This window comes from Perognathus longimembris, chromosome 14 (assembly GCF_023159225.1).
Source record: "Perognathus longimembris pacificus isolate PPM17 chromosome 14, ASM2315922v1, whole genome shotgun sequence".
Taxonomy (NCBI): Eukaryota; Metazoa; Chordata; class Mammalia; order Rodentia; family Heteromyidae; genus Perognathus; species Perognathus longimembris.
This window is the reverse complement of record NC_063174.1, coordinates 35,864,630-35,887,132: the sequence shown is the minus strand read 5'-3', so window position 1 is coordinate 35,887,132 and position 22,503 is coordinate 35,864,630. Positions and strand designations below refer to the sequence as shown.

At 42.9% G+C, this 22,503-nt stretch overlaps 1 protein-coding gene across 1 annotated transcript; it reads left to right on the top strand.

Annotated features, from left to right (window-relative positions):
* The first annotated feature begins 5,312 nt into the window (after window positions 1-5,312).
* Rdh11 (retinol dehydrogenase 11) lies at window positions 5,313-21,788 on the top strand. Its single transcript, XM_048361736.1, has 7 exons — window positions 5,313-5,435; window positions 8,873-8,991; window positions 9,341-9,496; window positions 11,534-11,638; window positions 13,096-13,305; window positions 13,628-13,817; window positions 19,835-21,788. Exons 1-7 carry the CDS (start codon window positions 5,362-5,364, stop codon window positions 19,935-19,937), a joined length of 957 nt encoding a protein of 318 aa, XP_048217693.1. The 5' UTR covers window positions 5,313-5,361; the 3' UTR covers window positions 19,938-21,788.
* The last annotated feature ends 715 nt before the right edge of the window (window positions 21,789-22,503 follow it).

Genomic DNA, 22,503 nt, shown 5'->3' with positions numbered 1-22,503 from the left:
CTTGGCCTGTTTCCTGATAGTGTTAAGTGTATGTGTGGGCTGCAGGCCTTTGTAACAACAGGCTGCCCGCAGACTGCTAGTGCTGTAATAAAGACTCAAGATTCTATCCTTCAAAATGTGGCTTTTTAGATAATTTACCTTATGACACCCATTTCTGGAGTTTTAGGGGCAAGTAAAGTTTTTGCTTAATGCTTGGTACATAACATACATATAACCAAGCACAAACCTTTTAGCCATAGGTTAATTGTAGTTTTTCCTAAGGTGGTGTGGAGCAGGATGGCTGGATGGCTCTCCTAGTACTATCATCGCACCTTTCTAGGGTCATCATGGTGGAGATGGCCCGTGTGGAGTTGGGCTGCTAGCTGTGAGGCAGCCCTGCCATGACAGTAATATTCTCAGCGCAGGCTGGGACTACAAAGGTTTTCCAAAGGGCTTTCACACAGAATATAAGGCTCTGTTATGCACAATATACAAGCACTGACCCGGCATACAATGAATACATGTTTGGGTCCCCAGAGGCCAAAGACAGTGGAGCTAATTTAAAGGGCTGTCCTGCTTAAAGTCTGTCTTAAAGGAAATGTACTCATTACTTAACTCGTGTAATTGTACTCCCTCTTGTTATACAGTAAATTATTCGAGAAGCCACATATTGAAGGATCCAATCTTGGAGCTTTTATTAGAGCATTAGCAGTCTGCAGACAGCCAGTTGTTACAAAGGCCTGCAGCCCACAAATACATTTAAACTACCAGGAAACAGCCAGAGAGGAAAGAAAGAACAAAACCATACCAACAATCCAATTCAGCTCCAATGGAGAGCTGAAGTGGGACCCCATGGTGACCAGAGGCAAGCCAGGAAGACAGGACACAGGACATGAACCTGGAGACATGTGGCATGGCGTGATGGCACCTGGGCTGATCCAACCCTAAATCGGGTCAGGTCAGGAGTCAGGGTCACAGGAAGCTCCCAGTCCCACACATTTGACTGACAGGTTCAGTAACCTATAGGCCAAATGCCCACCCCTGTCTCTAGGGATTCAGGAAAATCCATCACCTGGGGATGGGACTTCCCTTCCTCTAGGAATCAGGCACATCCATCAAGACAAGATGCCAGGTAGTACAACTGGCCATGTGGCCAATGATGGTGCTGGCCAGATCTGACCTCCATATTACACTCTGTACATCACCTTTATAATAATAAAGTAAATTAATTAATACTTTTAAAAAAGCCTTTTGAGTACTTTAACACTAAAATTTCTCACAGGTCGCTTTTACATATAAATTCAATTCCTGCTACTTTTCTTGTCTCCAAACTTAGGGAGTTATATCTGACATTTCACACCAACTCCCAAATTCCTGTTACCTTCTCATTGAAAAATTCAGCTCTTACTTTGTTAAATTGTCTCCTTAGAGCATCCTTCCACAAATATAGGTGCTATAAAGATATTTCCAAAATCAGTCAGTTGCCACCTCTAAAAGAAACTAAGCTGAGCTGGAACTGGTGGCTCATGTCTGTAATCCTAGCTACTCAGGAGGCTGAGATCTGAGGGTAGCCCACCTGCTCAGGAAGTCCATGGCTTTCATCTCCAATTAACCACCTAAAAGCCAGAAGTGAGCTATGGCTCAAGTGGTAGAGTACTAGATTTGAACAAAAAAAAGCTCAGGGACAGTGCCCAGACCCTGAGTTCAAGCCCCAGAACGGGGACAAAAAAAGAAAGAAAGAAAGAAAAAGAAAAACATAAAAAATAAAAGCTAAGCTGTTTGTTAGCTTTCCGTCTCCGTCCTACTTTTAGAGTGAATAGTGGTGAAACAAAATTTGTGCTCCTTGGGGCTGGGGATATAGCCTAGTGGCAAGAGTGCCTGCCTCGGATACACGAGGCCCTAGGTTAGATTCCCCAGCACCACATATACAGAAAACGGCCAGAAGCGGCGCTGTGGCTCAAGTGGCAGAGTGCTAGCCTTGAGCGGGAAGAAGCCAGGGACCGTGCTCAGGCCCTGAGTCCAAGGCCCAGGACTGGCCAAAAAAACAAACAAACAAACAAAATTTGTGCTCCTTACATTGGAAACTGTATATACTGGTATTAGAACTAGGAAAGTGAAAGGGAATACCAAAATCAAGAGACACAGGGAAAAAAAGACAAAGGACTACAAAAGCAATACTTGCAGAACTGTTTGGTGTAAACCAACTGAACAACTCATGGGGGGGAGAAGGGGAGGGGGAGGGGGAGGGGGAGGGGGAGGGGGAGGGGGGAATGAGGGAGGAGGTAACAAACAGTACAAGAAATGTATCCAGGGCTGGGAATATGGCCTAGTGGCAAGAGTGCTTGCCTCATATACATGAAACCCTGGGATCGATTCCTCAGCACCACATATATAGAAAATGGCCAGAAGTGGCGCTGTGGCTCAAGTAGCAGAGTGCTAGCCTTGAGCAAAAAGAAGCCAGGGACAGTGCTCAGGCCCCTGAGTCCAAGGCCCAGGACTGGCCAAAAAAAAAAAAAAAAGAGAAGAAGAAGAAATGTATCCAATGCCTAACGTATGAAACTGCAACCTCTCTGTACATCACTTTGACAATAAATAAGGAAAAAAAAGATTTAAAAAATTTGTACTCCTTTGTAGCCACGATGCATGTCAAAAGGCAGTAATGTATGAGACTTACTCCTGCCAAAAGGCAGTAATGTATGAGAGTTAATCCTACAGGTCTTGAGACCATACTTCCTGAGTTTAAATTCCTGGGTTTAATTAACACGAAAAAAGACAAATAACCCAATTAAAACAAGGTAAAAGCATAGACCTTTCTCTGAGAAAAATGTTTCCAAAAATAAGAGGGCCAATAAGTCCAAAAAAGGATGCTCAGCATTATTAGTTATCGGGCAAACAGAAATTAAAACCAAGCTGGGTACGGGTGGCTCACATCTGTAATCCTAGCTACTCAGGAGGCTAAGATTTGTGTATTGCAGTTCAAAGTCAAACATGGCAAGAAAATCCATGAGACCCTTATCTCTAAGAAACTACTCAGAAAAAGGCAGAAGTGGAGCTGTAGCTCAAGTGGTAGAGTTACAGCCCAGAGCAAAAGAAACTCAGGGGCAGCACCAAAACACTGACTTCAAGTCTCAAGTGCATGTGCACATGCGCGCGCACACACACACACACAGAGTCAGAGTCAGATATCATTTTACTTTCATTAGTATGTAAAATTACATAGACATGGAGCTGGGAATATGGCCTAGTGGTAGAGTGCTTGCCCCGCATACATGAAGCCCTGGGTTTGATTCCTCAGCACCACATATATAGGAAAAACCAGAAGTGGCACTGTGAGCAAAAAGAAGCCAGGGGCAGTGCTCAGGCCCTGAGTTCAAGCCCCAGGACTGGCAAAAAATATTATATACACAATAATGTGTTGGCAAGAATGTAGAGAAATTGAAATTTGCACAGACTGTTGGTGAGAGTATATTCTCGAAAAAACAGGGCTGGGAATATAGCCTAGTGGTAAAGTGCTCGCCTAGTATACGTGAAGCCCTGGGTTTGATTCCTCAGCACCACATATATAGAAAAAAGCCGGAAGCAGTGCTTTGGCTCAAGTGGTAAAGTGCTAGCTAGCCTTGAGCAAAAAGAAGCCAGGGACAGTGCTCAGACCCTGAGTTCAAGCCCCAGGACTGGCAAAAAACAAAACAAAAACAAACAAAATAATGGTTCATATTGTTGGACAACAGGCATTTTCTTAAATAATTAAGCATAGAAATAGCATATGACCCAGCATTTCCATTCTTTGTTACATACTGAAGATAATGAAAATATATGTCTAAGCTGGGCACACCTGTAATCCTAGCTACTCAGGAGACTGAGAACTGAAGATTGTGGTTTGAAGCCAACCTGGGCAGAAAAGTCCCTGTGAGATGCTTATATCCAATTAACCACTCAAAAACTGGAAGCAGAGTTGAGGCTCAAAGTGGTAGAGCACTAGCCCTGAACAAAAGAGTGGTCAGGGATAGCACTCATGCCCTAGTTCAAGTCCCACAACCGCCAACCAAAAAGACAACAAAAAAAGGTGGGGGGGGAAGAGAAAAGAAAAAAGAAAAGATATGTCTATCTAGACTTGCACATAAAAATTCATAACAGCATTGATTATAGTAGTCAAAACTAATAATATATTTTGGTTCAACTAACCTTGGAACATGTGTCTCTCTCAATCAAGTATAAGTTAATTTATGCAAAAGAAATGGAAAACGTTACTCTGTGTAGGCATGGACCATGGATGGGTGTTAACTTGTTAAACTTTGCCCACATTCACCCTCAGGAAATAGGCCTCAGATGAAAGAAAAGATTAAGGAGGCCACTGTTCCCAGAGAACATGGTCATGGCCTAAATTCAAAGCAGAATTCATCATCATCATCATCATATTGTGGGGCTTGAACTCAGGGCCTAGGCACTGTCTCTGAGCATTTTTGCTCAAGGCTAGCACTCTACTGCTTTGAACCTCTCCAGTTTTGGAGCCACTTTCAGCTTTTAGGTGGTTAACTGGAGATGAAAGTCTCACGAACTTTCCTTCCTGGGCTGGCTTTCAACTACAATCCTCAAATCTCAGCCTCCTGAGTAGCTGGGATTGCCGACATGAGCCACCAGCGCCAGGCAAATAAATATCTTTTGCAAATTAGCCATAATCAACTGTACCAATCCGTGAAATTCATTGCTAGATTAGCAGTTAATACATATCAACACAAGTCATCAGGAAGACCATATTTTATTATCAAGTGACAATCAAACTCTGGGGGACATTATGAAAGTTACCATCATAATTCAAAATAGACACAATGAAGTGGTTTTTCTGGAGAGAATCTTCCAGGTAACCATTGGGTTGCTTTGCTTCCATGGATGAAGGGGTTCCCCCCACCCCCACCCCGGAGGAAGGGCTCCATGTTCCCCACCACGCCAACAGTCAGACTCTCAACCGCTCTTCTTTGGAGTAATTGGCCTTGGATACTTAACAACAGAAACAATCTAGTAATTTGGCTACCCGTGATTGCAGACAGTTACGCCAAGCAGTGGACTTAGACCTCTGGAACTAGACACGGGGGCAGATTTCGCAAGAGCCACGAGCGAGCCCCGCAACGGATACTAGGATCCCGCAGGACCCAGGCCCTGGCAGGTGGCAGGGTGGGGGTGCACGTTGCCCCCAGCAGCTCCCAGTGCCCGCCGGCAGCGCCGGCTCTGCAGCCCTGGGCGGCCCCACGTTCTGGACTACACTTCCCAGAGGGCTGTGCTCCAAGGCCGCTGCCCTTACCAGGGCGGGGCTAGGAGGAGAAGCGGTAGTCGCCGGCGGGCTGCGCTGGAAGCATCCATCTGCCTCTGGGGCGCCGCCGTGCAGACATGGTCGGCCTCCTGCTTCTGCTCCCGCTCCTCCTGCTCCCTTTCGTCTTGTATGTGGCTGCGCCCCAGATCAGGTGTGTGCACGGGTGCTGCTAAGCCTTGGCGGCGGGAGGGGATGAAGCTCCTTCTTCTGGAGAACGGGGGAGCTCCGCCAGGTGGGCGGGCTGGGCAAGGGGTCCCCGGGACGGCGGAGGCCGGGGCGGAGGCGAGGTTCAGGTGTCCTGGATTTGGGCGAGGCGAGGCCCGGGATCTCGGTCAGTAGTGAAAAGGCTTGGGGCTCTCAGCATCCTTCCTCGCTTCTCCTGTCCCCTTTCTCCGCCCCCCCCCCCCCCCCCCCGGCTTTCGACTCCAGGGAGCCTCCCAGGGCAAGGCGACTTCGGACGCTCGCGTTTGCCGCTTTGGATGGGTCTCAGACCTTAGAATAGGATGCGTTCCCCCCCCCCCGCCGCCCCGCTTCACTCCCACCCCTTGCCTCCAGCCATGGAGGTGCAAAGGAGAAGTTGCACTTTTTGCCCTCAGAAGGCGACATCCGCAGGCCTAGTGCATGCTCTCTTGTTGCTGTTAGATTCGCTCTTTTCCAGGGCGAGATGGGAGGAGGAATATGAAAAAGAGGGGTGATTATGAGCCCCCGTCCTGCTCCTCGCTGCAGGAACACGGGCTGCGGGTTGGAATGGGTCTCAAGTTAAATGATGAAGGGCTGAGAGGTAGGGCCTTGAGAATGGGGCGGGGGTAGTATGTCTTGGCTAGGTACTGAGTAGCCTAAGGCTGGCCTGATGTCCCTGAGAAATAGCAGCCTGCTGATTGGCTCTGGGTAAGTCACCAGTAATGACGATGAACCAACCAGTAACTGAAGAGACCTATTCCTTACACGTGGTCATGGTGCCGGTTGAACCTGAGGCTGTGCCTCGTCTATCACTGTGTTATATCTTATCCATAGTTAAGACTGATAGATCTATTTGATAAACATCTTATGGACTAATGAAATAATGCTACCTGTTCAATATTAGTAATGGTTGCGAAACAGGGAATGGGGCAGGGTAGAATTATAAAGATGAGATTGAGTGTAACATCTTGTAAACATATGTGGAAAGGTAACAATAAAATTGTTCCCATTTGTAACTAAAAAAAAAAAAAAGACTGATATATCTACGCTAGCCTGACTTCCTCTTGCTCCTTTCTTTATATGTAATTTATCTTCCCTCCAGTGGTGACTCTACCAGTTGTATTTTTTTCCCCCTCCCCTTTGAATAATTCCCCCTGCTCCCAGTGCTAGGCACACATGGGTGTCATATTCAGAGGAAAACACAGGCTCTCTATCCCTTTCACCATATGATCCTCTTAAGGATTGTAGAGAAAAGAATAAGGACTGCTAATCTATGTATGTGCATTTGTTCATTCGGAAAGGCAATATAGTGCTTAGGAACCAGGACTGTAATTAGGCAAACTAGCTTTTGAATAATTTATCTCCTTTGTCCTGAACTCTTTTTGTTGTTGTTTGGCTGTTATTGTGGCCCTAATGATCAAACCCAAGGCTTTGCACATGCTATACATCTGAGCTCCATTCCCAGCCTCCTGTCTTACTTGTAAAGGTGTTAATGTGAGTGTGGTGGTCTTCTGTTTGTTTTTGTGCCTGTCATGGAGCTTGAATTCAGGGCCTGCTGCTGTCCCTGAGATGCTGAGGTATTTTTTTGTTTTGTTTTGTTTTTGCCAGTCCTAGGGCTTAGATGCAGGGCCTAAGCACTGCCCCTGGCTTCTTTTTGCTCAAGGCTAGCAGCATTGAGCTACAGCGCCACTTCTGGCTTTTTCTGTGTATGTGCTGCTGAGGAATCGAACCCAGGGCTTCATGCATGGTAGAGGAGCACTCTACCACTAAGCCACGTTCTCAGCCCCTCCTTGCTTGTTTTTTGTAGTTTATTGGAGCTGAATTTCATGGACTTTCTCCTGGGCTGGCTTTAAACTGCTATCCTCAGATATCCTGAGTAGCTATGATTACAGGCATAAGCCACTGGCATCCACCTGAGTGTACTGTTTTTGTTTTTATTGTTTTGTCCCAGATTCACAAGCTTTCTAATTTTAACTTTTCAAATTAGATTTGCCATTCTAAGACCATGGACAAGTGGACCCCAGTTCTTTCCTCCTCTTGACTGAGTCTTGTGGTCTCCTAATCCAAAAGTGTCTGAGAGCTCAAACAGATGTCAGATGCCTGGCAACTCAAATACTCATCTAGTTTTTGTGCTATAGGAAGTTCCTCTAAGCTTTGCCCTGTAATAGTCACTTTTGTCCTTAGCAAGAAGAAAAATTTGTTTTGTTTTGATTGAGGCAACATCTCACTATATATTCCAAGCCAGCCTCAAACTTTTCTTTTTTTTTTTTTTTTTTTGCCAGTCCTGAGACTTGAACTGAGGGCCTGAGCACTGTCCTTGCCTTCTTTTTGCTCAAGGCTAGCACTCTACCACTTGAGCCACAGCGCCACTTCTGGCTTTTTCGGTTTATGTGGTGCTGAGGGATCAAACCCAGGGCTTCATGTATACGAGGCAAATTCTTTAGCACTAGGCCATATTCCCAGCCCAAACTTTTATTTTTCTTGTGCCAGTAGTAGGACTTGAACTCAGGGCCTGAGTGCTGTCTCTTGGCTATCTGTGGGTGCACACGCATTTGTGTGCCTGTGTACATGTACTCAAGTGTGCACAAGGGCCCCAGACTGGGGGCTTGACCTGAGGGGTCAGGTGCTGTCCCTGAGCTGTTCTGGATCAAAGCTAGTGCTCTGTGGACTTTGTTGCTCAAGTTGGCTTTGAAATTTGATCCTCAGATCTCAGCCTTCTGAGTAGCTAGGATTACAGTTGTGAGTGACCAGCACCTAGCCATCTCCTAAGATGTTTTTTGCTACCACTGAGTCACAGCTCCATTTCCAGTGTTTTTGTGGTTAGCTAGAGGTAAGAGTCTCATGGACTTTCCTGCATGGCCTGGCTTCAAACCATGATCCTCAGATCTCAGCCTTCTGAGTCGTTAGGATTACAGGCATGAGCCATTGGTGCCGGGCAAGCTTCAAACGCTTTTTTTTTTTTCTTTTTTCTCAGCACTACACATTTGTTCTTCTTTATTGTCAAAGTGGAGTACAGAGGGGTTACAGTTTCATATGTAAGGCAAGTACATCTTTTTTTTTTTTTTTTTGCCAGTCCTGGGGCTTGGACTCAGGGTCTGAGCATTGTCCCTGGCTTCTTTTTTGCTCAAGGCTAGCACGCTAGCTCTTGAGCCACAACGCCACTTCTGAACATTTTCTATATATGTGGTGCTGGGGAATTGAACCCAGGGCTTCATGTATACGAGGCAAGCACTCTTGCCACTAGGCCATATCCCCAGCCAAGCTTCAAACTCTTGGTCTTCCTGTCTTATGTTCCCTGATGCTGAGATTATAGGAATGCACCACTGGCTTAAAGAGCTGAGAACTTTTTCTTCTTCCTTCCCAGTTGTCCTTAAACTTATAATAGTGATGTGTTCTCCTTATCTGTAGGAGGATGCTGTCCTCTGGGGTGTGCACATCTACTGTCCAGCTTCCAGGAAAGGTAGCTGTAGTCACTGGAGCCAACACAGGCATCGGGAAGGAGACCGCCAGAGAGCTGGCTCAAAGAGGCAAGTTCATCTGCTCCTAAACCCCTTCTGCTACTGCTGTTTTTACATCTCATGGTCACAGCCATTTGTTTCTTCCCAGTCTCAGAATGCAGGAATATTCCATGTACTCCATTGAATTTACTACTATGAATTTGCTAGGATATGCCATAAAATGGGCACCTAACAAATATTATTGGTCTAATTTCCTTTCCTCATTTGCTTTAGATTCTGCTCTAGTGAAGTATGGATAAAAATTACTATTTTGTAAAAACAAAAAAGAAAAAACTGAGTAGAAAACACCACTCAACATCAGCATGAGGTTTCTAACACTCAGAAACAAAGCTGACAATTGGTCTTTCATGTTTCACAGGAGCCCGCGTATATCTAGCTTGCCGAGATGTGCAAAAGGGAGAATTGGTGGCCAAGGAGATCAAAGGCTTGACAGGGAACCAACAGGTGTTGGTGCGGAAACTGGATCTGTCTGATACTAAGTCTATTCGAGCCTTTGCTAAAGACTTCTTAGCAGGTAAGAGCCACAACGCCATTCTATTATGGAGATCATGGTCAAAATGATAGGCTTAGCTTTTAACATGTAGAAATAATGGACAAATAGACAAAAAGGTGAACAGTTGAACTCACAAGGACATCATCTGGATAAGAATTATGTCAAAGGGATAGCCTCTCAAGACAGAAGTAAATAGGGAATCCCAAAAGAGCAGTGAGCATAAGCTGAAGCGAGAAATTTCACCCAAGTATCAGAACTTAGTATGGGCTCATTCGGTCCTGCTGGCTGTGCCCCCATGAAGAGAGAATAGGAGCTGAGGCCTCAGGCCCTTGAGATCTGGAGCTGTGTATAGAAGATTGAGATTCTTATTTGGTCATGGTAGGGGGCTAAAACTAAAACTCTGGCCCACCAACTCAGAGGTGCAATAAAGAAGCAGACTGTCTCTTCAAAGAGTCATCTGAGATCTGGGCTGGTAGTTTGCTTGCCTAACAAAAGCAAAGCTCTGACTTCAAACCCCAGTACTGCTCTCCCCACTCAAAAAAAAAAAAAAAAAAAGTCATCTGTAGGAAATTAGTATCCCAAGGCTGGGAATATGGCTTAGAGGTAGAGTGTATGCCTTGTATACATGAAGCCCTGGGTTCGATTCCTCAGCACCACATAAACAGAAAAGGCCAGACGTGGCGCTGTGGTTCAAGTGGTAGAGTGTTAGTCTTGAGCAAAAAGAAACCAGGGACAGTGCTCAGGCCCTGAGTTAAAGCCCCGGGACAGGCAAAAAAAAAAAAGGAGAAAGAAATTAGAATCCCAAGTTGGTATCATCTGGAGTCTAGAGCTCTTTCATCAGACAGTGTAGAGTATTACTTACTTAATTTGTGCAAGAATGTTGAACTGATGGGGCTGGGAATGTGGCCTAGTGGTAGAGTGTTTACCTAGCATGCCTGAAGCCCTGGGTTTGGTTCCTCAGCACCACATAACCAGAAAAGGCCAGAAGTGGTGCTGTGGCTCAAGTGGTAGAGCAAAAAGAAGGCAGGGACAGTGCTCAGGCCCTCAGTTCAAGCCCCAGGACTGGCAAAAAAAAAAAAAAAAGAATGTTGAGCTGACATATTAACGTGGTATCTTATCAAAAGGGAATTTAAGAGTGTTCTGCAGGTATAACTCCTTATAACTCAGGGAAAACAACATCATTGCTATACACTTATAGTCATAAATCATACACCACATAAAGAAGTGAGTCACAGAGAGTTGACAGGATTCTTCTTAGACCAAATCTTATATGCGGGGTTGTATGGAGCATCCTTTTTGCCCTGCCTTTGGAATCTTTCCACTCAGCTTATAAATACTTTCTATTGGGAGAGGTAGATACAGTGAGTTAACAAGTATTTCTTGATCTGAAAAGACTGGAAAAGCTTTTTGCTGATATAAAATGGAATTTTGCTTTGTGAAACATTCATCTAAAGCCCTACATAACCTTGACAAAAGTGGAGAAAGTCCTGCATCTCTACTTCCTTTATTTTTTAGTTTTATTCTTTTTTTTTTTTGCCAGTTCTGGGGCTTGAACTCAGAACCTGGGGCACTGTCCCTGAGTTTTTTTTTTGCTCAAGGCTAGTGCTCTACCACTTGAGCCACAGTGCCATTTCTGGCTTTTTTTCTGTGTTTGTGGTACTAAAGAATCGAACCTAGGGCTTCATGCATGCTAGGAAAGCACTCTACCACTAAGCCACATTCCCAGCCCCTACTTCCTTTATTTTTTTTGCACTGGTACCAGCGCTTGACCTCCTGTCCTCTTGCTTTCACTTGGCTTTTTCACTCACATTGGGTACCCTATCACTTGAGCCACACCTCCAGTCTGGCAGTTTGCTAATTAATTGGAGATAGAGCCTCTTAGACTTTTTTTGTTAGGAATGACTTGGAACTTTGATCCTCAGGTCTATCTTCTAAGTCTCTAGGGTTATAGGCTTGAGCCACTGATGTCCAGCACGGATCCCCATTTGCAAAGCCTGAGTGGTGAGGCAGATTTGTGGCTGGCCACATGCTCCATCTTTCGCCTTCTCTTCCTTGTAGAAGAAAAGCACCTCCATATTCTGATCAACAATGCAGGAGTGATGATGTGTCCCTACTCTAAGACAGCAGATGGCTTTGAGATGCACATGGGAGTCAACCACTTGGGTAAGAAATTGGGCATCATCACAAAGCTCCAGAGAACCTAAGGTTCTCCTTGGAAAAGGTAGCATCAGATTAAGTCATCTTTGTGGTCTGAATAGAGCTCTGGGCCATAGTAGAATAATAAATAGGAAAAAAATAAAGTGTGAAAAATAAGTAGTATAATATAGACCTGCCTGAAAGCTGAGGGGTAAACCTGAAGCCTGCTCTGGGTTCTGTCCACTTTTCAATCTGTAATTCAAATTTGATTTACCTTGTGGCATTTCTGAACAACCTGATTGCATTAGTGATGTTTATGCAAAAACTAGGCGTTGTAGGGACCAAATTTTATTGCATTTTTTGTAATGTGTGTGTCTTGATTGCACCAAGTAATGGGTTTCATTATGACATTTCGTGTATGTGTATAATGTATTATGATCACATTCACTCATTCTCCCCCATTGTTCTCCCCTCCTTTTCACTGATTCCTTCTCACTAACCTTTGTGGTTTTGTTTTCTTGATGATAGCCACCAGAAAACAAAAAACTGAGATGAGTGTAGGTTTTTTTTTTAAATTAGCTTACACTAAGAGAGATTTTGTTGTTACATCTCCCTACATTTATAATATATCCCAATGAATCTCAACCCCTCTATCACTACGTGTAGTTTTTATTTGTATTTCCATTAGGGCTAAACATGGTGAATAATATTTAACTATATTTTGGTTGTTTGTGATTTTTTTTTTTTTTTTTTTTGCCAGTCCTGGAGCTTGAACTCTGGTCCTAGATACTGTCCCTGAGCTTCATTTGCTCAAGGTGAACACACTACCACTTAAGCAACAGTGCCACTTCTGGCTTTTTTTTGAGTTATTTATTGGAGATAAGACTCTCACAGAATTTCCTTCCCAGGCTTGGCTTCAAACTGTCTTTCTCATATCTCAGCCTCCTGCGTAACTAGGGTTATAGGTGTGAGCCACCAGCACCTGGCTCATTTGTACTTTATTGAGAGCTGTTTAGTTCATTCATATACATTGTTTATTGATTGAGTAATTTTCTCTTTTGATGTTTAATTTTTTTAGTTCTTTATATATTCTGGATATTGATCCCATTGGATGAGAAGCTGACAGAGGTTTCTCACATTCTGTAGACTATCTCTTTGCTAGTGTTTCCTTTTGCATGCAGAAGGTATTTAATTTACTGCAGTCTCACTATCTCCTTAGTTCCTGAGCTACTAGAGTTCTATTCAGAAAGTCATTGTATATGCCTAGATCTTGAAGTGTTTGTCCTATGTTTTCCTCTAGTGGTTTAAGTTTCAGGTCTCATTGATCCTCTTGTGAATTGAGTTTTGTACTGAGGGAGAGATGGGGGTCCAGCTCCAGTTCCTGCTCACGGACATTTAGTTTCCCCCCACCATTAGCTGAACAGGCACCACTATTACCCTCACACAGGTTGTGAACTCAGATTCTTCCTGGTTATCTTCCACAGGTCACTTCCTCCTGACCCATCTGCTGCTGGAGAAACTGAAGGAGTCAGCCCCATCAAGGGTAGTAAATGTGTCTTCCCTGGCACATCACTTGGGAAGGATCCACTTCCATGACCTGCAGGGGGAAAAATTCTACAGTGCAGGTCTGGCTTACTGTCATAGCAAGTTAGCAAACATTCTCTTCACCCGGGAACTGCACAGGAGGCTGAAGGGTGAGTGGGGAGCAGTGAGTGGGGAGATGTGAGTGTGTGGATAGCAGCTAAGACCTCAGAATAGGACTCGTTTTCCAGAGCCCCTCTCCTGGACAGGACCTACTTCCATGACTATAACTGTAACCGGGTGTGGTTATATTTACCTCTCAGGGCCTGAGCTGAGTCTGTAAAATGGAGCTGTGAATTTCTGAGAGTGGTGTTTGTGAGGCTACTGTGGGCCTGGAATCACATGTAGGGGTAACATGTTTCTTCACAACCTTTGCTCTGTTTGGCTATTTGGTACAAATCAAGTCCTGTCTTCCCTCTCTGTTTGCTACCCCAGGCTCTGGTGTAACAGTGTATTCTGTCCACCCTGGCACTGTCAAATCTGAATTGACTCGGCACTCAACTGTCATGAGTTTGATGTGGCAGGTGTTCTCCTTCTTCATCAAAACTCCTCAGCAGGGAGCCCAGACCAGCCTGTACTGCGCCCTGACGGAAGGTCTTGAGCATCTAAGTGGCAAACATTTCAGGTATGAATGTATCTGTCTTTGAGAAAATGAGATTTTGTTACCCAAAGGAAAGAATCTAGATTTGTGTGGAATACCATGCCATTTGAAAAAGTACAGTGTCTTAAATTAGGAAAAAGATTATATATATATCATATATTATACACACACACACACACACACACGTACACGTGTGTGTGTGTATTTTTCCCTCCTTTCTGGTCTGAGATGGGGACTCAAACTTGGTACCAGACGTTTTTGCTCATTGGCTAGTACTTTACCACTTGAGCCATGCCTCCACTTTTGTCTTTTGACAATGAAGTGTCATTTTTGTTATTGTTTTGGTCATGGAGCTTGAACTCAGGGCCTGAGCACTGTCCCTGAGCTTTTTCACTCAAGATTAACACTCTATCACTTTGAGCCACTGCTCCACTTCCGGTTTTCTGGTGGTTAATTGGAGATAAGAGTCTTAATGGACTTTCCTACCTGGGCTGGCTTTGAACCATCATACTCAGATCTCAGCCTCTTGAGTAGTTAGGATTATAGGCGTGAGCCACCAGCACTGGTTTGACTATAGGTTTTTTGTTGTTGTCTTCTAGGAATTTTTTTTCATGGGGAGGTGGGCACTCAGGGCCTGAGGACTGTCTCTTATCTTTTTTTTTTTTTTGCCAGTCCTGGGCCTTGGACTCAGGGCCTGAGCACTGTCCCTGGCTTCTTTTTTTTTTTTTTTTTTTTTTTGCTCAAGGCTAGCACTCTGCCACTTGAGTCACAGCGCCACTTCTGGCCATTTTCTGTATATGTGATGCTAGGGAATTGAACCCAGGGCTTCAAGTATACGAGGCAAGCGCTTTTGACACTAGGCCATATCCCCAGCCCCCTTCCTATATTTTTATTTTATATTATTTTGAAGAAAATCCAAAACATCTCAGAAGATTTAAAAAAATGTAATAGTGTTGAAGTAAGCTGCACTTTAAAAGCTATAAATAGCATGCAGATGGAAAGAAAGGTAAACATGATGAAAAGTTTATAGTGCCAGACTTCTAGAGGAGCCACTGGAGTTGCTGCAGGAAAGACAAAATCTGGTCTATGCTCTCCAAAAACATCAGAATGAATGAGTAAGCTAGCCTTATTTAAGGCTGAAGTTTTACTAGATGACTAAGAAGATGGAAGAGGATTTGGTAACCTGGGTCCGGGTTTCATGTCTGTATGTTAGAGTTGATGTTGATGATGTAAAATAAGACAGCAGACAGGGAGAATTAATGTATGTGAATGAAGGTTCTTGGATTCCATAACCCCAGAGACATACTCCTGACCAACTTAAGAGGGAGATACTACAACTTTAGAGGGGAGGTGCTCCTAGATCCAAAGGGAAGACTGGAAAGCAGGCTTAGAACAGAGTGGCCACTTAGCTAGCAGGAACACCAGCAGTCTTTAGTCTAGTTTTGTTGCTTATGTCACTCTCCAGGGAAGAAGTATTGGACAAAAGATACCAAGTTGCTATTGTCTAAAGAAGGTGGAATGGACAGTCAAATGACAGTTTCCCACCATATAGGAAACTTGACTCTGTCTTGTGTGTCCTCTGTAATATGGTAATGTGGGCCCAAAGTTCACAGGATAGATTTATAAGTTCTGCACACTAGAATGATTGTCTAAGAATGACTATGTTCTTCTGCTCTGGAGATTTAAAAAAGACACATGCAAAAAATCTTTACCCTAGTTTTGACTGGCTGGCTTAAAGAAAGTCAGCCTCTAATCTATAACAGCAATTGTTGAATAGATTTTGGAAGAATCCATGCCACAGACTCTGAAATTTACTTGCTTTTGAAGCTCAAACAGCAATCATGTAGACTACTGTCTGGAAATGAACACCTAAATCTATTTTGGTTGAAGCCCGAGGCCTTTCTACTTTCTACTACTGGCTGTTCTCTCTGCCTTTTCTACTAATCTACTGTCTATGCCTCAGGGTTTGCCTATAACTAATATATTGTATAAAGGATAGCATGTGAAATGTAGTATTTGGTGACTTTCTTTCATTTAGAATGAAATCTGTGCTTATCTGTTGTTTTTTATTTATTTTTATTGGTATTAGGGTTTGGACTCTAGGCTATTAGAGTTTGGACTTTAGGGTATTAGAGTTTTGTACTTGCTGGGAGGACTTGAGCCATAGCTCCATATCTTTTAAAAAAATTTTTTTTTATTCTTTAGTTGTTTTTCAGGTAGGGACTTATGTTTTTGCCTAGTTTTAGGAGACCTAGACTCATACCACAACCATCTGTCATACCACAACCCCCCCCCCCCCATGCCCTCTTGTGCAGGTGAGACCACAGGTATGTGACACCATGCTTGTTGAGATGTAGACTCACTGACTTTTTGCCTGGTCCCTTGAGCCACAACCCTCCCAATCTCCACTTCTTCATGCATGGCTGGGATTGTAGGAATGAGTCATCATGCCTAGCAGTTTTATTTGTTTATTAGATAGGGTCTTGCCTTGTAATATAGGCTGTCTTGGAACTTGTGATCCTACTGCCTCAGTCTTCCAAGTATAGAATTCTAGGCATGTGCCACACTGGGAAACCCAGCAGGTCACAGCTGATGTGTTTTGGGTTTTTTCTTTTGAAAAATTAAATAGCTTTATATTTTTCTTCTAAATGAAAAATCTAAATATTAGTGACAGATGAAATATTCCAAAATTATTAGTTTGACCATTAATGTTTGAGAATCAGAGTACAGAGAACTTTTAAATAGTAGTTTTTCTTGTGGTACTAATCTCTTTCAGGTTTTTCTCACATACTTAAAACCTTTCAGAGTTTGACATCTCAAGGGACATATGCTTAACAGAGAAAGGCAGTGTGTTCCATTTGGATTCTCTGAACTGAAGAAGCTCCATTGAAACTGTCATTTGGATTGTTCTCTTTTATTTTTTTCATTTGCCAGTCCTGGGGCTTGAACTCAGGTCTATGCACTGTCCCTGAACTTCTTTTGCTCAAGGCTAGGGTACCACTTGAGCCACAGCACCACTTCTGCTTTTTCTGTTTATGTGGTACTGAGGAATCAAACCCAGGGCTTTGGGCATGCTAAGCAAGCACTCTACCACTAATCCACATTCCCAGCCCTAGATTGCCCTCTTTTGATAGGTAGGATGCATCCTTGTATATTTATTTAATGCCTTTAAATGTGATTTCATTATTTGAAGTGTCAGTTTTACTCATGTGACATTAAGACAAGAACTAAATGGTCTTTAGTTTCAGTGCATCAATATTTCAAATGCAGCAGACATTTGATGTTGAGGAAAGGATAAGGTACATGAATAGATGCCACTGCAGATTAAAGGGTTACCTTTCATCACCAGCTACCTGGGTTACAATTTGAATTGGGTTACATGTGCCTATGAGACTGGCCACCTCAATCCTGGATCTTTTGGGGGGAAAAGGCATTAAGCAGTATCCATTCTGAATTCTGATGTCAGAAAAGACTAGGGTTAGAATAGTGTCTGATAATTAGGTACGTACGTACATATGTACATGTGTGTATACTGGTCCTGGGGCTTGAACTCAGGGCCAGGGCACTGTCCCTAAGCTTCTTTTGCTCAAAGCAAGTATACTACCATTTTTTTTTTTTTTTTTTTTTTTTGGCCATTCCTGGGCCTTGGACTCAGGGCCTGAGCACTGTCCCTGGCTTCTTTTTGCTCAAGGCTAGCACTCTGCCACTTGAGTCACAGCGCCACTTCTGGCCATTTTCTGTATATGTGGTGCTGGGGAATAGAACCCAAGGCTTCATGTATACGAGGCAAGCGCTCTTGCCACTAGGCTATATCCCCAGCCAGTATACTACCATTTGAGCCACAACTCTGCTACCAGATTTTTGGTGGTTAATTGGAGATAAGAGTCTCGTGTACTATGCCTGGGCTGGCTTTAAACCTTTATACTTGGATCTCAGCCTCCTGAGTACTTAGGATTACAGGCGTGAGTCACTAGCACCCAGCTTTTCATTACATTTTATTGCTGAAAATGGCCTTAAGAATGAACTTTCCATATATTTTTTATTTACTCCATATATTCTTTATCCGTTAACATATTTGTGTTTGTACTTTTGGGCTATGACTATAGCTGCTCTGAATGTTCTTGTATATATTTATTTTATTTATTTTTTTGCCAGTCCTGCGCCTTGGACTCAGGGCCTGAGCACTGTCCCTGGCTTCCTTTTGCTCAAGGCTAGCACTCTGCCACTTGAGCCACAGCGCTACTTGTGGCCATTTTCTATATATGTGGTGCTGGGGAATCGAACCCAGGGCTTCATATATACGAGGCAAGCACTTGCCACTAGGCCATATTCCCAGCCCCTCATATATATATATATATATGTATGTATGTATGTATGTATATATACATATATATGTATATATGTAAATTTTTATTATCAAACTGATGTACAGAGAGGTTACAGTTTCATATGTTAGGCATTGGATACATTTCTTGTACTGTTTGTTACCTCGTCCCTCATTCCCCCCTCCCCCCTCATATATATTTTTATATGGACATTTCTCTTGGGTACATGCAAGTGGAATTTCCAGGTCATCTAGAAGCTATGTTGAAGTGGCAATGTGAAGGCTTTCTATAGCCCATAGGCAACAGTAGTTACTGTCTGTCCTTTTGATTTTAGACATCCTAGTGAAGAGGAAGTAGTATTTGCCATTTTCATTTTCATATCAGTGTTGTTGAACATTTTTTTTTTTTTTTTTTTTTTTGTGGCCAGTCCTGGGCTTTGGACTCAGGGCCTGAGCACTGTCCCTGGCTTCTTCCCGCTCAAGGCTAGCACTCCGCCACTTGAGCCACAGCGCCGCTTCTGGCTGTTTTCTGTATATGTGGTGCTGGGGAATTGAACCTAGGGCCTCGTGTATCCGAGGCAGGCACTCTTGCCACTAGGCTATATCCCCAGCCCCTGTTGAACATTTTGCATGTACTCAGTTCATTTCTATATCTTTCCAAATTCTTTGTTCTCAAGTAATCTTTTTATTGTTCAGTTACAAGAATTATTTTTAGTCCAGACATGAGTCCTTCATCAGATATATGGTTTGCAAATATATTCTCTCATCCTACAGATTTTTAAAAATTTCTTATTGGTGTCCTTTGAAGCACAAAAGTTTTCATTTGGGGTCTGTGTGTGCATGCCAACACAGTGACACCTATGTTTAGGCAAGTACTCTAGCACTGAGCCCCTAAAATGTCTACTTTTGATGAAATCCATCTTATTTATATTTGTCAATTGTGCTGTTGGTATGATATCTAAGAAAGCACTGCCTTACCCAAGCAAAGATTTACTAGTCTGTTGGTCCAACCATTTTATAGTTTTAGCTTACATCTAGAAGTATGGTCCATTTTGAGTTAATTATTGCATGTGTTATGATGTAGAGGCTCAAGTATGTTACTCTATATGGTGCAAAGGTTTATGTGATAGAAGTCTGGAGCTACAAGAAGCTCTTTTTTTTAAAAAAAAAAAATACTGGTTTGGGGGCTTGAATTCAGGGCCTTGCACTCTTACTCAGCTTTTTTTTTAATTTTTTTTTTTTTTTTGTGTGTGTGTGTGTGTGTGTGTGTGTGTGTGTGTGTGCTGTTGGTGCTCTAGCACTAGAGCCATACTTCCAGGTCTGGCTTTCTGCTGCCTCACTGAAGATAAGAGTCTTTTGGATTTGTCTGTTCACACTGAGGGCTCCGTGCCCAATCCTCAGATCTCAGCCTCTTGAATAGCTAAGATGGTAGGCATGAGCTACCAGCACCTGGGCAGCAGCAAACTTTTGTACACTATTATTTGAACATATATAATAATGTTTTTTTTTAGAATTCAAGCCCAGTTACCATCCAAAAAAAACCCAACAAAAAACAAGATTGGAGAGTGAGGAAATAGGATAGATAGCACTGGCTGTGTGAAGGACCTGGAGGACTGCTGTGATCACTATTTTGTTGGTTTTTGGTCATATTTATGGCAAGCAGAGTGAAGACTCCATTCTTAATGTTCTTCAATCATTTTTCCTCTTTATTTTCCAGTGACTGCCAGGTGGCATGGGTCTCTTCCCAGGCGCGAAATGAAACAGTAGCAAGGCGGCTATGGGACGTCAGCTGTGACCTGCTGGGTCTCCCAGTGGATTGATAGGTGATTGCGGTTATACCCAAAAGAAGACAAAAGCAGAAATCTCCTTGCAAGGAGGCCAAAACTGACCATAAAGACCAGAACTTTCTAGCCTTGCCTGCTTCATATCTACTTCAAACCCAGTACACTGCCAGGTTCATCTAGACTTAACTTTTCCTGTTAACTACTAGAGTTTCTAACTATATATCATTGGATAAGACAACCTTCATATGTCCTGTACAGCTCATATCTTCCTTCTGAAACCTATTATCTAAGAACATCCAACCTTTCGCAGGGTTGATGTATGTAGATATGGGCTAGTTTCTGCCTTCCTTATTCACAACATTGTTCCTTACATCCAAACAGTCTTCACTTTGAGTGACCTTTGCAATCTCAGCAACGCTGGAATTCTCACTGCATCTGGACTGTGGTCTGGACTTCCTTATCCAGAGACAACCCAAAGCAGTAGCTTCCACATGAGCTTCCTTTTTGAGAAAGTTTGCAAAATCTGAAGGCAGAAATAGAAATAAAGCTGTCATTTTCCTACAGTCTTCTCAGACCAATAAGGAGATAATAAAAGAGGCATTATGAGAAGATAGACCTCTTGGCTTCAGTTACTGAGCCCAGACCCATGGAAGCCTCCTTTTTTGTGCCTTAGTCTCTCAGAAAACCATAAAAGGACTTTTCAGTCATTGTGTATATATCTGTGTGTCTTCTTATGTATTTTCATAAAACTCTTAATGACCACAAAGGAACAGTATGAAACCAGACCCTAGTGTTGATAAACGATCAGACACTAGTACAAAGACCCCATGGGCTGCAAAGGTAAGCAGACTAGATGTGGATAAGTGGTCACCAAGAAGCATATGAGAAGCAAGGATGAAGTTAAAAAACAAACTTAGAAGGCTATGAAATGTATAAAGTGGTTAGTTGAGGACTTAGGAAAATAATAGAGAATTGAGTGTGAACATCCTCATTCACAAGGCTTATGTAGCACCATCTTCATCAGTCTATGAGGCAGAAAAAAAACTTTTGGTAGTACTAGGGTGGAAACTCAGGGACTCATACTTGCAAAACTAGTGTCCTGCTACTTGTTCCTTCCCTCCCTCCATCACAGGTATTTAGAAAAATTATCTTAAGATCTAATGGTGATAATTAAAGTCAATTTAATAATCTTTCAGGACATATCCTTACATGACTGTAAAAAGATTTAAGATGTCAGTCTGAGGGCTTGAGGTCTAACTCAGTGGTAGAGTGCTTTCCTGGGCTATGAGGTCGTGGGTTCATTTTATTCCTAGCACTAACAGAAAAAAAAAGAAAGATAAAATGTGAACTTAATAAAATTTAGTTTCATTTGGAGGGCTATTGTCAAAAGTAATGCTCCCCTAGGAAGTCTGAGGAAGTGGTAATGTTAGCATTACTTGCTTGGAGAATGTACAGACTAACAATTTTATTTTAACTTTGGTAGAAAGAGTGATAGTCTTTATGTCTTATTTGTAAATTAATCTCGAACTTGTTTTGACCATTAACCACTGTTTAGAAATGGTCATTTAATGGGAAAATTGGAAAAGTCACTAATAGTGCAGTGAATAAATATTGAATTAATAATGAATATTTTACCTAATTTATATTGAATTGTCAGTGACCAAAGTTCTTATCATGTTTTTATTTACCAGAATAAAACAATAAAACAAAAGTTTAATTGTAATTAAACCACTTTTTTAATTATAGTTATCCAACTCTCAATCTAAACGATAAATGTTTCAGAATCCAACTTTAGTACAACTACAATTCATATGTCATTAATTTGGGGTCTTGAATAATTTGGTCATCCTGTTTCCTCCATAATCTTCTATGACACAGTTGAAACATCACTTTTTCAATTTTTTTTTTTTTTTTGCCAGTCCTGGCCTTGGACTCAGGGCCTGAGCACTGTCCCTGGCTTCTTTTTGCTCAAGGCCAGCACTCTGCCACTTGAGCCACAGCGCCACTTCTGGCCATTTTTTATATATGTGGTGCTGGGGAATCGAACCCAGGGCTTCATGCATACGAGGCAAGTACTCTTGCCACTAGGCCATATTCCCAGCCCTTTTTCAAATTTTTTGATGCACCTGGCTCTCCTTTTGTACCAACTTTCTTTTTTTTTTTTTGACAGTCCTGGGGCTTGGACTCAGGACCTTGGAACTGTCCCCGGCTTCTTTTTGCTCAAGACTAGCACTCTACCTCTTGAGCCACAGCGCCACTTCTGGCCGGTTCTGTATATGTGGTGCTGGGGAATCAAACCCAGGGTTTTGTGCATGCTAGGCAAGCACTCTACCACTAAGCCACATTCCCAGCCTACCTACCCTTTGAAATTTCTAGAATACAGTACATTGCCATCAGCTTGACACTGTCACCTATGCTCAGCTCATACTAAGAGCCCAGCAAAGTCTTTACTTGTATCAATGGCAATGAACTTAATCTAGCAAAAATAAGGCCTAAAAATAAATAAAATCACAAATGCGTGTTTTCCCGCTGTATAACATCTCCCCTCCATTCCTTGCTGGGCTGGATGGAACCCCAAGTCTGGCTCATACAGAGCAATGCC